The 13,361-nt window shown below is 36.6% G+C and overlaps 1 protein-coding gene across 1 annotated transcript; it reads right to left on the reverse strand.

The window, feature by feature from the left end:
* Window positions 1–1,225: 1,225 nt before the first annotated feature.
* On the reverse strand, window positions 1,226–13,356 carry LOC129753312 (mitochondrial import receptor subunit TOM40 homolog 2-like; the record flags this gene model as incomplete). The annotated part of the gene is made up of 3 exons (XM_055749113.1): window positions 1,226–1,654; window positions 12,878–13,102; window positions 13,181–13,356. Coding segments are annotated over 3 exons (510 nt in total), but the record flags the coding sequence as incomplete, so codon positions are not given.
* Window positions 13,357–13,361: the final 5 nt, after the last annotated feature.

The following is a 13,361-nucleotide window of genomic DNA, read 5'->3' on the forward strand; positions in this document are numbered from 1 at the left end:
GCTATTCAATCAAATCAGTGTCGTATCAGATTCATGAGTCGATTTTCCAATTATTCATTCGTGTGATTGAACGTCGCGTGGGTGGACAAGCGGACGGACATTTATTCTGGTTGGGTTTAAACTGCTGATTCAATCTGGCACACAGTTGAATGATTTTCTGCGACGGGGGTTTGGCGGCAGAATGTTGGGGCTGGATATAAACTTTGTGGCTAGCGGAGCGTATCAATTCATGCGTATGCAAATAATTGGCGTTGAGATTAGCGTATCTACATTGTTTTGGTGAAATTGCCTTTCGAGAGAGTCAAAACATGTGACATTTTGTTCTAGGAATTGGAATAATAATAAGAATGAAGTTAGTTTTCGAATGAGAATTAATTGAAATCTACACTCAGCCGAAAAAGGAACGTTGAATTCACCTGGATTTTCAAGTTGAGTTTTTGCTTGATTTACATGAAACACTTAGGAGTTTATAAAAATTCACTTGATTTTTACTTGAAATTTACATAGTTTAATGTTGTCAAAACAAAGGCACATTCAATTTTCGAGAATATCGAGTGATTCGCAAAGTTTAGAAATATCTGGTGTATCCTAAATTTTATCCTAAAATTTAGATCCTAAAATCCTGTATGTAATGTTTACATAACTCTGAATGGATCGTTCACGCAATATCTATGTGAAATAATGAAGTTCTTAATATGGCTTGAATTTAAGAGCTATCAGCTCACAAATCGAAACTTTTTTGGTGTTTTGCGACAGTTTTTTCGTAAGTATTGTCAATTCAGTTGGCGCACCGAACAAAATTTTCTTGACGGAATCGTAAAGTAAAATTGAAGTTGAAGTTAAAGTGAAGTGAGATGTTTGTAAATAACGTAAGTGTAGATAAAAAGTTATCGAGTTATATGAGTCACTACGTTTATATTTTTTTAGACATCTACTGTATCGCATGTAGCAGAGCAAATCCCCTCTCCCCTCCCTCCCCTCGTACGCTTCGAGTAGAATTCGCTTACCAAGCGAGCTCGGTTTGGTATCTGAAATTCACATGATTTTCATGGTGGCAAAAATCTATGTATATTTTCATGTAGCATTCATGTGAAAAGTTTTTTGGTGTTGTGTATTAGATCATGTTTTTATTAAATTTGATAAAATAATGAAACTTGTTGTCGAATAAACGCATAAAAAACTCACCTGTTCTTTATTTTCAAACGAATGGAAAATTTTCAATCAATTGAAAAAAATAAGTGCTACGACTTTATTGAATCCGAAATTTAAAAGTACATCGAAGATAAAAATAATCCGTCATTCACTGCCGCCCAAATTTCGCATGGAGGCTTAATTTATTTATTGATTCCCTTATATTTGGATACCGCATCAGCATCAGCAGTTCGATTGGCGTGCGATAATCGCTGCTCATGACGAACTTTTTCACAGCTTATCCGATCGTTCTTCATGTCCTTCCGGTCATTTTGCAAGCTACTTCCCAGAATCCAAAAACCTCCAAAAAAACAGAATCATAGAAACCCCGAACATCGAAACCACTTCAATCGGTCACTGCAAATTAGAGTCTAAATCAATTTTAAACCCACCCTGAAAGGTGTTTTTCGGGATGCAGAATAATAGACTGATGCCGGCATTGATCGGCATCTGTTTCAACCTCCTGTGGCCGTGACGAACGTTTGGCCACCCCCATAACGGCACACGTGCGGAGAAGTCCGTGTGTAGGTGTGTGACGTGCGCGAGTTGTGGGCAGATTTCAATTCCGGACGTGTATGTGATTCCGGCCAAAAATAATGGGGGAAAAAGTACGTTTCCGAGAGATCCATCGGTCAGCAGCCGGGAAGCCGTACGGTGCAGGAGTGGGGGAAATGGCACAAACCGGAAGAGAAGAAATCAATTTAGAATTAATGGAATAGCGGCAATAGCGGCTTCAAACGAACACAAAAAAAAAGAAACCAATTGGAATCAGACACATCTTCCGGTGGGCTTTCGTTGTATGTTTGCGGTACGGATATGACACCCGCAAATAGGTTTCGAAAGCCAAAGTTATATGTTGGCAGCTTTATTCGGAATGCGAGAGTTTTTGCGAAAAAGGTGATTTTTGACCATAGACAAACGGCATGTTGAATTTTGTACTAATACCTATTTGAAAATCTTTATGTGGAATCTAGAAGAAAAGGTCTTATTTAGAAAAAAAAATTGAAAAAAAGTTGGTAAACGTACACTACTTTACAGAAAATCTTTGAGCAGATCGACTGTACACAGTAGCACAATTCTAGTTAACTTAGTTATTCTAAATTTGACTTCCGCAAGCGGCTTACATCGGTATCATTTTATGTTTTGCTGTTCAATACGGGATGGATACGAACATTTACATTAACCCCCAGTTTCACATGCCTGTTATACTGCATTCGAGCTCATATCAAGGTTGACGAAATCATAGAAAAATCTATAATTTCACAAAATTTTGTGCCAAATTTCATCACAGAATCTGTGTCACAGAACCCAGAATTTTAAGAATATTCACAGATTTTACAGAATTTTACAATTTTGGACGTTTTTTCAAAATTAGTTTTTTATGTCAATTCAAATGTTGGATAATTATCTGTGAGTTGGAGAAATTTGATCAAATTAATAATGTTAATTGATTTTTCTTAAGTAAAATGTAAAAAAGACGCAATTTGACATGACTTTTGAATGAAATTAATGGAAAAGCCATCACAGAAAATTGTCACAGAATTTTTGTGAAAAATCACAGAAAATCAGAATTTTTTTCGTCAAAACACAGATTTTATTTCGGCAACCTTGGCCCATATATGGTCATGGAGTTTTTGTTGAATTTTTCAACCTAATTAAATTCTGTCAATTATTTGAAACTATTTTAAATTATTAAAAATTCAATTAGCTATTATAACACTGGGTGCCAAACGAGGTACATACCTTTACTCATGTAAACGTTACTTCAAAATTCTGCAAAAAATCGTGGATGAGTTTTGAACCAAAACAAAGCTTTTTAGACCCCAGGGTTTGATAAATTAAAAAATGATCCTAAATCGACTCAGTCTAATGTAGCATGTTGTCTTAACAAATTGCGGATCAAATACGATATCTCGTTTTCTTGCTCGCCGCAAGTGTGCTACACTCAGAAACATAGCTCAAATATTGTATTTTTTTTAATCATTTGACTTCGACAAAATTGAACACAAAACTTGCCGTAACTCAAAGCAGCTTAATTTGTATAATTTGGTTCAATGATTTCTGAGATATAGAGTGCCGGATTTCGGTGTTTCTCCGTAAGGTGTTAACCCGAGCATGTGGTAAACGATTTACATATTCCGGAAAACATGGCGAGCTGACTAGCTTCTACTAAGTAGAATTCCCGACCGGGGAATCATGGGACAGACACTCTATTCAGCACAGACTTCTTTATTGAAAACTTTGACCTTGCATCTTTGCTTTTGGACCAATGACTGCCTAGTGACTACAAGATTCTAGCCCCCTTATAGTTAATTCTTTTGGTTCTCCTATCACTACAATATTTTACCGTCAGCTCGTGAATTATTTCGCCCATGGAGTTGGACTCTCTGAGCTGCGCTTCGTCGGGACTATTTAGGGGGGGGGGGGGGCACTAAAGCCGCCTCACTAATCACCGAACGTTGACACTCTAAAAGTCGATTCGTAGCTATCTACAGTTCACCATACACCTCTCTAAGCCTTTTTCCGGAGGAATGTTTCGCGAACATCTTCGCAGTGATAAATTCTTACAGGGCCTTACACCTTGTTTGAGTATTAACGATTGAGCCGTCGTTCGCTGTCCCGGCAAAGGAGTTTTTTTTTTGGAGCGACCCACCACACTCCACCACACAAAAAAGCTCGATTGAGCCCCCTGGTAATGGACGCTACTGTTCTCAGCACGTCTGACAGCAATTGAACAAAGAAATATTAAACTAAAAACGCGAGCCAAATTTTACTCATGCTGAGAACTCAAAATGTTAATAATCTAGTGCGAGAAAATGTGACGATACTAATTTAACTAACTTACAACTATGAATCTCAATGGAAAGAGATTTCTTTTTTAGAGATTCACTTAAAATTATACAAAAAACATTTTTTTAAAAACATTCTACATCTAAACTAAAATTTACAAAGGATTAACGCTACAATTTAAAAAATTCTTAAGACTAGCTTTGTTCGACTTGTTTTATCGACTAAGTTTTTCTTTAAATATTTGAAGCAATTTTATTTTGAAAGTTGGGCGACTATTTATTTCTTTCAATTCATTGGTTAAGTTGTTGTATTTTGTTGGTCCTATGAAGGAAATTTTTCTCTGTCCTAAAGTAGTTATCGACCGACAACGTTGCAAATAATTCAAACGGTGGGTGTTGTGTGTTCTTACTCCAGTAATAAAGGTCAGGTTTTGGTTGGTATTTGACATTTGATGAGTGCAGATTATCGAAAACATACATTATGGTTTGGAAATGGACTCGGTAGGCTGTGACTTTTTGTGACGGGTGTGTTTTTTTTTGCTGCCAAAATTTTCTCTCTTAAATAAATGTTATTTTTTGGATAATTGTGGTTCCTGCTTAGCAATTATTAATAGTTGCCAGTGAAAATGATGAAAATGTACTTTTAATCCCATCAATGATGTTCCAACTGACTGAATCCAAGGGATTTCTGCGACCCTCTCCGAATTGGCGCAAGACCATCATTTTTCCGGCAAAGTCATTGATCTACAAGAGGATCATTGATTAATTAAGATAAGTACCTTTCTATGTAATTATGATACTTTTTTTTACCTTGTGTTGTGTTTTTGGTGGCAATTTTAACTATCTTTGGCTTTTATAAACTGCGAAAGTATCTCTTGGTAAATTGAATGAAAACAAAAAATATCGAGCAAAACATGGAAGGCAAATATGTACTATTTGTGAACGGGATGAGGTTTATCGTGACAAGAGGAACACCGGGTACAAAATGCAGATTCAATGACAACTTTCACGCAAGTAAATAATTCTATGATTCATACATTGTGATTTGCACGAAAGTTTAATTTTTTTTTTCGGATCAATGTGCCGGTGCAGTAGGTTTGCATACAATTTAGCTGAACTCAAACTTCCTTTTCCGCGAACATGTTTTAAGTCTATATTCGTAACGGAAGAATCACCTGTGAAACTGATAGTAACCCTTAGATATTTACGCAGTCAGTAATGCTTCTCCAACGAAAACCTCAATTTGCCAATATTTGATCCATGTTAGAGCAATTTTCATGGTAACAGGAAACAAAACCTTTTCTTTAAACTTTGTATTGGTCCTGATAGGAAAAGAGAAACTTTTGATTTAGAATATCAAATCAGAGTATATCGTGTTTAAGATCCAACAGATTCGAGGTTCTGAGATTAATACGCTCTTAGCATTTTATGTTAGAGGAGATTTTAGTTTTATTCTTTTTTTTTTTTTTTTTTTGAGATATTGTATTTGATTGCCTAACATTGCATTGTTAGAGCTGAGCTTTCTTGTTAGTTGCTAATTAGACTGTTTTTTTTTACTTCGAGGGTTTTGAAATTCGACTAATCGAAATAACTAATAAAAATAGAACTCTAAGACAATGAGATAAAAGGAGATTGTTACGCTAGTGGGCCAATATATGTTATTCACAATAAGTTTTATGATTTTCCCGTTAACTGATGTATATGTCTCTTGATTTAATGTTGTGTTGTGTAGAGTTAAAAAACATTGAAAGCACCGAGGAATAGGTTTACTAAGATCTGTACACTTGTCAAAGGTGTCTCCTGATCATATCCCTTTTCCCCCATCCCTACAACAAATTTTTTTGCTAGGATGCAGAGGTAACCTCGGTCCTAGAGCATAATTTTACATTCTATCATCCCTTTCTCTTATTTTCCTCTCTATCTATTGACTACTAGGACGTGGCCGGCGCCGTTATTGATGTATAAAGAGAGAGCATCAGTTTTGTTCATTGTGAATGTGTTGTCAATCCCAGACACCATTCTTTTGACCTCTGGGCAAAATTGATGGCCTCGGTCAATCACGGAGTAGCAACCATTGGTGATGTAGAATTCATTCTAAATACTGAGCCACACCAGCGGTTATGGAATTCGAAATGCTTTAGTACTATTATGGTGGAACAAACTATGGAAAGCAAGAAGTTTATATCATTTATATCCGAATTCATAACGGCATTTCGATTTCAATGACTTAAGGTGGATGTGAGTAGTCAATCAAGCTAAGCTAAGCTAAGCTAACATACATTATGGTTTGGAAATCACAAAGATCTACTAAAGATAAAATGTTATGAGAACTGGAAGAGTAAATGAGTTTAGTTGGATATAGCATGGGAAGCCTGTAATATTTTTTAAACACCTGTTTTGCAGAGATTGTAGTTTTTGTAAATGTGATTGAGATGCTCTCCCCCAAATTGATATGAGATAGTGTAATACTGAGTGGATGAATACATGGTAAAATTTCAACAGAACATTTTGAGGAACAAAGTGTTTTAATCTCTAGAGCACTCCACAGAGAGATGAAATTCTTTTTTCTAAATTTTGTTATGACTTTTCCACGAAAGAGTATTGTCAAATAAACATGGGTCATTCCATGTCAAGTGTGCACAGCGAAAAAAATGCTATCGAAAATTCGCCAAACTTGGCCGAAAGACTTTCTGAGGCCTACAAAATAAACCCTCAATTTTTGGGAATGATCTGCCCATCCCTCGTTCCAGGACCCTCCCTTCTTTTTTTCACGATTTTGAAAAATTCATCATTTTTAAAATACCTTATCTCCGGACTGAAAAATCATACCAAAATGACAAAATATGCGTTGTGTAGATTTTATTAAAATCTATCAATTGATGTTATTCATTTTTTGAAATAGTGACGTTTCAAACGTCAAAACATAGCTCTAAAAATTAAACGTTATTTTTTCCAAGGAGAGTATATTTTTTTCTTGAATTTTATTATTTCATTGTTTTATTGAGAAAATTTTACGTAAGAACCAACCAAAATCCCAAACCATTTACTAGCAGAACTCAGTGGTTTCACTAGAGTGCATCAATCGTCGAAATTTTTAGTGAAATCTTCCATGCTTGAACAGATTTTTTGTTTTCATGATTTGTTTTATAACTAAAGAAAATTTGAAATAACATTTTGAATGAAAGGAAAACAATATTTTCGGTTTATGAAATATTTTTATTTGAAATATATCTATTTTGTTTCTTCTTTTTTTTCGTTCCAACACTGCAAGTTAAATCATCTTTAGATTGTTTTTCTTTTTGCATACATTGAATATATAAAATTCCGTGTAGCTTGAAAATGTTTTCAATGCAATTTTTCCAGCATCTAAAGGGATTGCGGCGTGAAACGAACGAATTCCTCTGATTGCCACAGATGCTTCAAACCTTCCAGTCAATGTTATTCTGATTCGAAAACATTCAACATAAGCAGCATTTTGCGAAACAGGATACAATTTAACGAACTTGTTAGAATGTTTTTGCAGATAGATTTTATATTATGCACTTCTGGCCGCAATTTGAACAAATTCCACTCCCTTGAGGTAGAAAGTCGTGTGTTCTTGATAAAATTATCCACTGAACGTCGCTTATGAAGTTCTTTTCCAATTGAACACGTTGCTTTTGCCATGCTCGGAAAACTGTTCCCGACTATTTAGAAGCTTAACAATAAAAGTCACTGAGACAACTCCGTTCTAATGCAGTAGCAGAAGGCAACTGGATATATCAACCGCAATCTTCAAATTTAGAAGTTGTATCCATAACTACTAGCAAGTAGCAGCAAGCGAGCAGTTGCGTCAACAATTCGTTCACAATGGTCAGTGAATCAGTTAAAAAAAAATGTTATTGTTCAGTGCCACTCGATGTCAACAAAAAAATCAGCTGTGCTTACTTTGCATAAATAAAGGCTATACACAATGAACAAATGCTGTGCGACAATAGTCGGTATTGTTAGACCATTATCGCCATAGTTCGTGTAAGTTTAGTAGGTAATAATTATACGAGCAGATAATCGACATTTACACATTTTCTGTTAATAAGTTTAACAGTTTTATGGAAAAAATGAACCAAATCCTCACATTAATTCATCTGCAGCATTCGCTAAGGAAGCTCTTGCTTAATAATTTTATACACTGTGATAATGAATAAAATTTTTATCCAATAGCAAAACGAATTGAAACAAAAAGTGTTATTTTATTTTTCAAGCATCTTATCTTTACAAAAATTTGCTGCTCACTAGAAGGTTACATCTTTTGTATGCTGACTTTAAATTTAATTTGTCCAGAAAATCGTGAATGGGATTACGAAAAGTTTAAGGGGATACTGTAAGAAAATATTTGATGGACTATAAAACTTAAATCTTTCATATCTCGAAAACAAAAAATATTATATTGGGATTTTGGTTGGTTCCTATGTAAAATTTTCTCAAAAAAACAATGAAATCATAAAATTAAAAAAAAAGTATACTCTCTTTGCGAAAAATAACGTTTTATTTTGAGAGCTATGTTTTGACGTTTAAAACGTCACTATTTCAAAAAATGAATAACATCAATTGATAGATTTTAATAAAATCTACACAACGCATATTTTGTCATTTTGGTATGATTTTTCAGTCCGGAGATATAGTATTTTAAAAATGATGAATTTTTCAAAATCGTGAAAAAAAGAAGGGAGAGTCCTGGAACTAGAAGTGGGTGGATCATTCCCAAAAATTGAGGATTTATTTTGTAGTCCTCAGAAAGTCTTTCGGCCAAGTTTGGCGAATTTTCGATAGCATTTTTTTTTTCGCTATGCACACTTGACATGGAATGACCCATATCTAAGTATTTGAAGCTATGCACTTCTTGTATGTCAAACTGGTTCATATATGGGTCCCTGTGTGGTGGTATTACTTTCCTCGACGAGCGAAACAACATATACCTAGGTATTTAGTTTAAGCGTAATTTAATGAGAGTAAATTGCTGTTGAAATATCTAAATAATCTATAATATAACTTGCAGATTTTCCTGAATAGAACAGAGCTGTATAATCAGCGAAAAGCCTAGCTGTGCCAATTAGTGGAAGATTACTTATGTCATTTATATAAAGAAGGAAGAGAAATGGCCCAATGTTACTGCCTTGTGGAACGCCTATGCTTATATTTTATAGTTCAATATTTAGTTACTCCTTCAACTACAACAAATTGTTTTCTGTTTTCGAGATAACTTCTGATAATATCGTAAGCTATTCCTCTTAGTCCATATTTGTTTAATTTGGCCAGTAAAATGTCATGGTTAAGTGTATCAAAGGCTTTTTCAAATCTAGAAATAATGCACCAACTATGATCTTGGAATCTATATTTTCAATTATGGAATCGACAAGTTCGGAAATTGCGATGAGGGTGCTTGAACCTGCACTAAACCCTTATTACATTTTGTAAAGCACATTATTATTATTAAGAAAACTTAGAACTCTAGTTATGAGCTATTTCTCAAATATTTTACTAAAACCGCTGAGACTGGATATAGGTCGATAGGTATTAACATCTTCAGGATCACCCGATTTATTATTAAAGGGTGATTCTATTATTAAAGGGTGATACGGTCAAAATTTGGTCAATATCAACTTGGCGGATTTCTTTCAATTTTGCATTTAAAAAACCTGAACACCCCTCATTTTGCTCATGTTCATGTTGCTCCTATTTTGATTTTGGAATTCACTCTTCAGTTGTCAAAATGCCGTCCAAGAAAGAAGAGCAGCGTATCAAAATTTTGCTCGCGCAACGCGAAAATCCGAGCTACTCGCACGCAAAGCTGTCAAAATCGCTAAAAATTGCCAAACCAACCGTTACAAATGTAATTAAAGTGTTTGGGGAACGTTTGTCGACAGCCAGGAAGTCTGGATCGGGGGGAAACCCTAACCTCTCTTTCCGAGATGCCGCGAAAAAGCTGGGTGTATCGTCTACAACCGTGCATCGACACAAAAAACGAGCCGGACTATCGACTTACAAGAAGGTAGTGACTCCAAATCGCGATGATAAACAAAATACGACGGCCAAAGCGCGATCCCGAAGGCTGTACACGACGATGCTGACGAAGTTTGACTGCGTGGTAATGGACGACGAAACCTACGTCAAAGCCGTCTACAAGCAGCTTCCGGGACAGGGGTTTTATAGGGCAAAAGGAAGGGGAAAGGTAGCAGATATTTTCAAGCACATGAAACTGTCAAAGTTTGCGAAGAAATATCTGGTTTGGCAAGCCATCTGTACCTGTGGCTTAAAAAGCAGCATTTTCATAGCTTCCGGGACCGTTAACCAGTGCTCAAAAAAGTCAATTTCATTTGACTCAATACAACTTGAATGAGACGAAAACGCTTTCTTCCCCATCTTTTAGGACAGACAGCGAAAAAATATCAGGTTGGCTTTGACTGACTTCATGACGATTGTGAATACATTTGTTTTATTCCATCATTCGTTCCGCAGTCAGTCATTCCACAAAGTCGTGACAGTTTGAGAAAATGTGAATGGATTTCAAATGTTTAGCTTTTCAAGTCCATTTTTGAATACAGCTGCTTATAGAATAAAAAAGAATACTCAAACACTAGGAAAATCCTAAAATTTCATTTCAACTTTATAAAAAAAGCTAATAAACTTTCTGGAATATCCTAATGTTTCTTTAAAATCTCAGACGATTTCAGAATAATCCTAACAAAATATCAGAATATTAATAACTCTTTAAACTAGTATTCCTCAAAGTCGAAGTCAGATTATTCATACTGTTTTTTGTTTAGTAACCATTTTCGTTCTCAATAGAAATATAAACTCTGAAGCAAGTGAAGTGTTAAGCAAATGCTTCCTTCTGGAACAGCAAACTTCTTCATAAAAACTGAATTCACTGATTTCAGCGTTTTGATGACTGAGATTTTTAGGAGGATCACGGTCACAAATTTTGAAATGAAGTGACTTTTTATCGACTTTCATTCAGAGATTGCTTTGTGAATGTTCAGCAGAGATCAGGTTCAAAGCTAAATGTATACTGTGATTGAAAAATTATTTCACATTCATGCTAGTATGTCAACAGTTTTGAGCACTGCAGTCAACCAAGAAATTTAAGTGAAAAAGTGTTTGAATAAACGTCTGCTGCCTTTCCTGAAGAAACACGGTTGTTCAGTACTGTTTTGGCCGGATTTGGCATCTTGCCATTACGGTAAAAAGGCCATAGAGTGGTACGCCGCCAACAACGTGCAGGTGGTTCCCAAGGACAAGAACCCTCCCAACACGCCAGAGCTCCGCCCAATTGAGAAATACTGGGCTATTGTCAAACGGAACCTGAAGACAACTAAAAAAACTGCTAAGGACGAAGGCGAACTGGCTTTCTGCGGTGAAGAAGGTGGACAAGCTGGCTGTACAAAATCTGATGGCAGGGGTTAAGCGTAAGGCCCGGCAATTCGGATTTAGAAAAGCGGAAGCCTAACTGAATATTTTTCCTGCATTTTATACTAATTTAACTTGAAAAAGAAATTTAATTTGATTTTTTAAATAAACGATTTCACCGATTTACACGCGTTTTCCCTTGACCAAATTTTGACCGTATCACCCTTTAAGTTGAAGAATTTTTTGAGGATGGGTGAAAAAAGAATGTTTTTATTTTTCACTACGCTGGTAGGGAAATAATATGGTCCACAGCTTTTTTTGTTTTTTAGAGTAAGTATGATCGATGTAAAAGGTCACACATAGGGAACCGCTAAGGTTTTCAATGAACACATCTACGGTAGTTAATTACACTAACTTCCATGCCAACCTTCTTGCTAATCATTATTGCTTACTTTACTACAACTTTGCTACGTAGATGCAACCTCAGGAATGAGGAGAGGATTCCTCACATTAAGGACCGCAAAAAAGTCTATGCCCATGAACACCAAAATTCGGCATTGTATGTCTCAGAAACTACTGGACAAGATTCCACAAATTGAGTTTCATTGAATTATCGAAAGTGTTGTGTTGAATTTTGTAGCAAAAAAGTTGTTTTTGCAAAACTCATATCATTTGAGCTATGCTTCTAACTGTAGCAACATTGCGGCAAACGAAAAATCTCGTATTTGGTCCGGCAATGTGTTCGTAACTACCGTCTGCTATCTTCTGCACTTCCAAGCTTATGTTATGAGTCAAGTCGCTCATCCTGATTTTGTTGTTATAAGTTATGCTCCTATCTTATGAGTCCAAACAATATGGAAAGAGTTTTGATACCAGCTGGTGTACTGAGGGGGGTCACACAGTGTTGAACTAGACCCTTACGAGACCAAACCTCAGAGTCAGATCGCGGCAAGATGAAAGGCATCCAACGCCCGCATACGCTGAATGGTTGGTCCTGTGACTGGTGTTGTTAACGATGTTTTCTCAAAAGACCTCTCGAAAACCTTCAAAAACCGTGGCCGTTCCAGAGATTTCGGAAAATCGACCGCAGGCCAAATACTCATAAAGAAAAATAGTTCAATCGTATCCAGGTACATTGTCTAAATCTTCAACAGGATTCTCAAAATAAGTCATTCTCTACGACATGGGTCAGTGAATCCGAGGTAGTGTTCCTGAACCACTAACCCAGATGCCTGTTTATTAAAGGCGACCCAGAGGCGAAATCTGTCTTTCACTTTGGAACCCATAATGTATGAACTAAATGCTGAATTAAAACGAAGAAATAAGGTGGACGCTTATATACCCAAAAACGCTATCACATCCGTTTGTCTATGGCAGCTGAAAGCACTCCCGAAAAAACATAGCGCATCCTTTCGCATCCGGCAATAACGCATTGGAAAATGTGTCTGAAGAGCCACTCGACGTCGTAGGCGGATGGCCTATATGCATCTATACTAGGTATTAAGCCTTACCTCTGATAAGTGAATCCCACGGACCAGTTGGAATCGAAAAGCCCCCGGACGGTGCAATCTGGCCGTTCCACCCGGTAATAAATTGTGCCGATGGCTTTTCCCTCCCGGTGGCTACACGCGAGTGATGAGCCTATCTGTATCCTATCGTTCACCTTACGCCAGTAGCTTAAATCGAACGCCTCCATCGAGCCGGTGGCCGCGAACGAATATTTATCTCGGGTGTACCTACAATTCCAGATGAAGGATGATAGAGATAGATCTAAGAAAAAATACGGAAAAATCCGGAAATCAATCAGAACCTACCTCGCTGCGATAGCTATTTGAGCATTGGTCGCCTGTCGATACCACTCGCAGAGAAGTTCCGCACCGAAAGCTAACCGATCGTTGTAGCCTATCAAATGATCCAACGTTACTCGGCACGACTCGTTGGTAGGGTTGTAGCATCGTACTGTCGTCGTCGTACTTGTTCCGGTGTATTGGAGCG

This window comes from Uranotaenia lowii, chromosome 3, assembly GCF_029784155.1.
Source record: "Uranotaenia lowii strain MFRU-FL chromosome 3, ASM2978415v1, whole genome shotgun sequence".
NCBI classification, from domain to species: Eukaryota; Metazoa; Arthropoda; class Insecta; order Diptera; family Culicidae; genus Uranotaenia; species Uranotaenia lowii.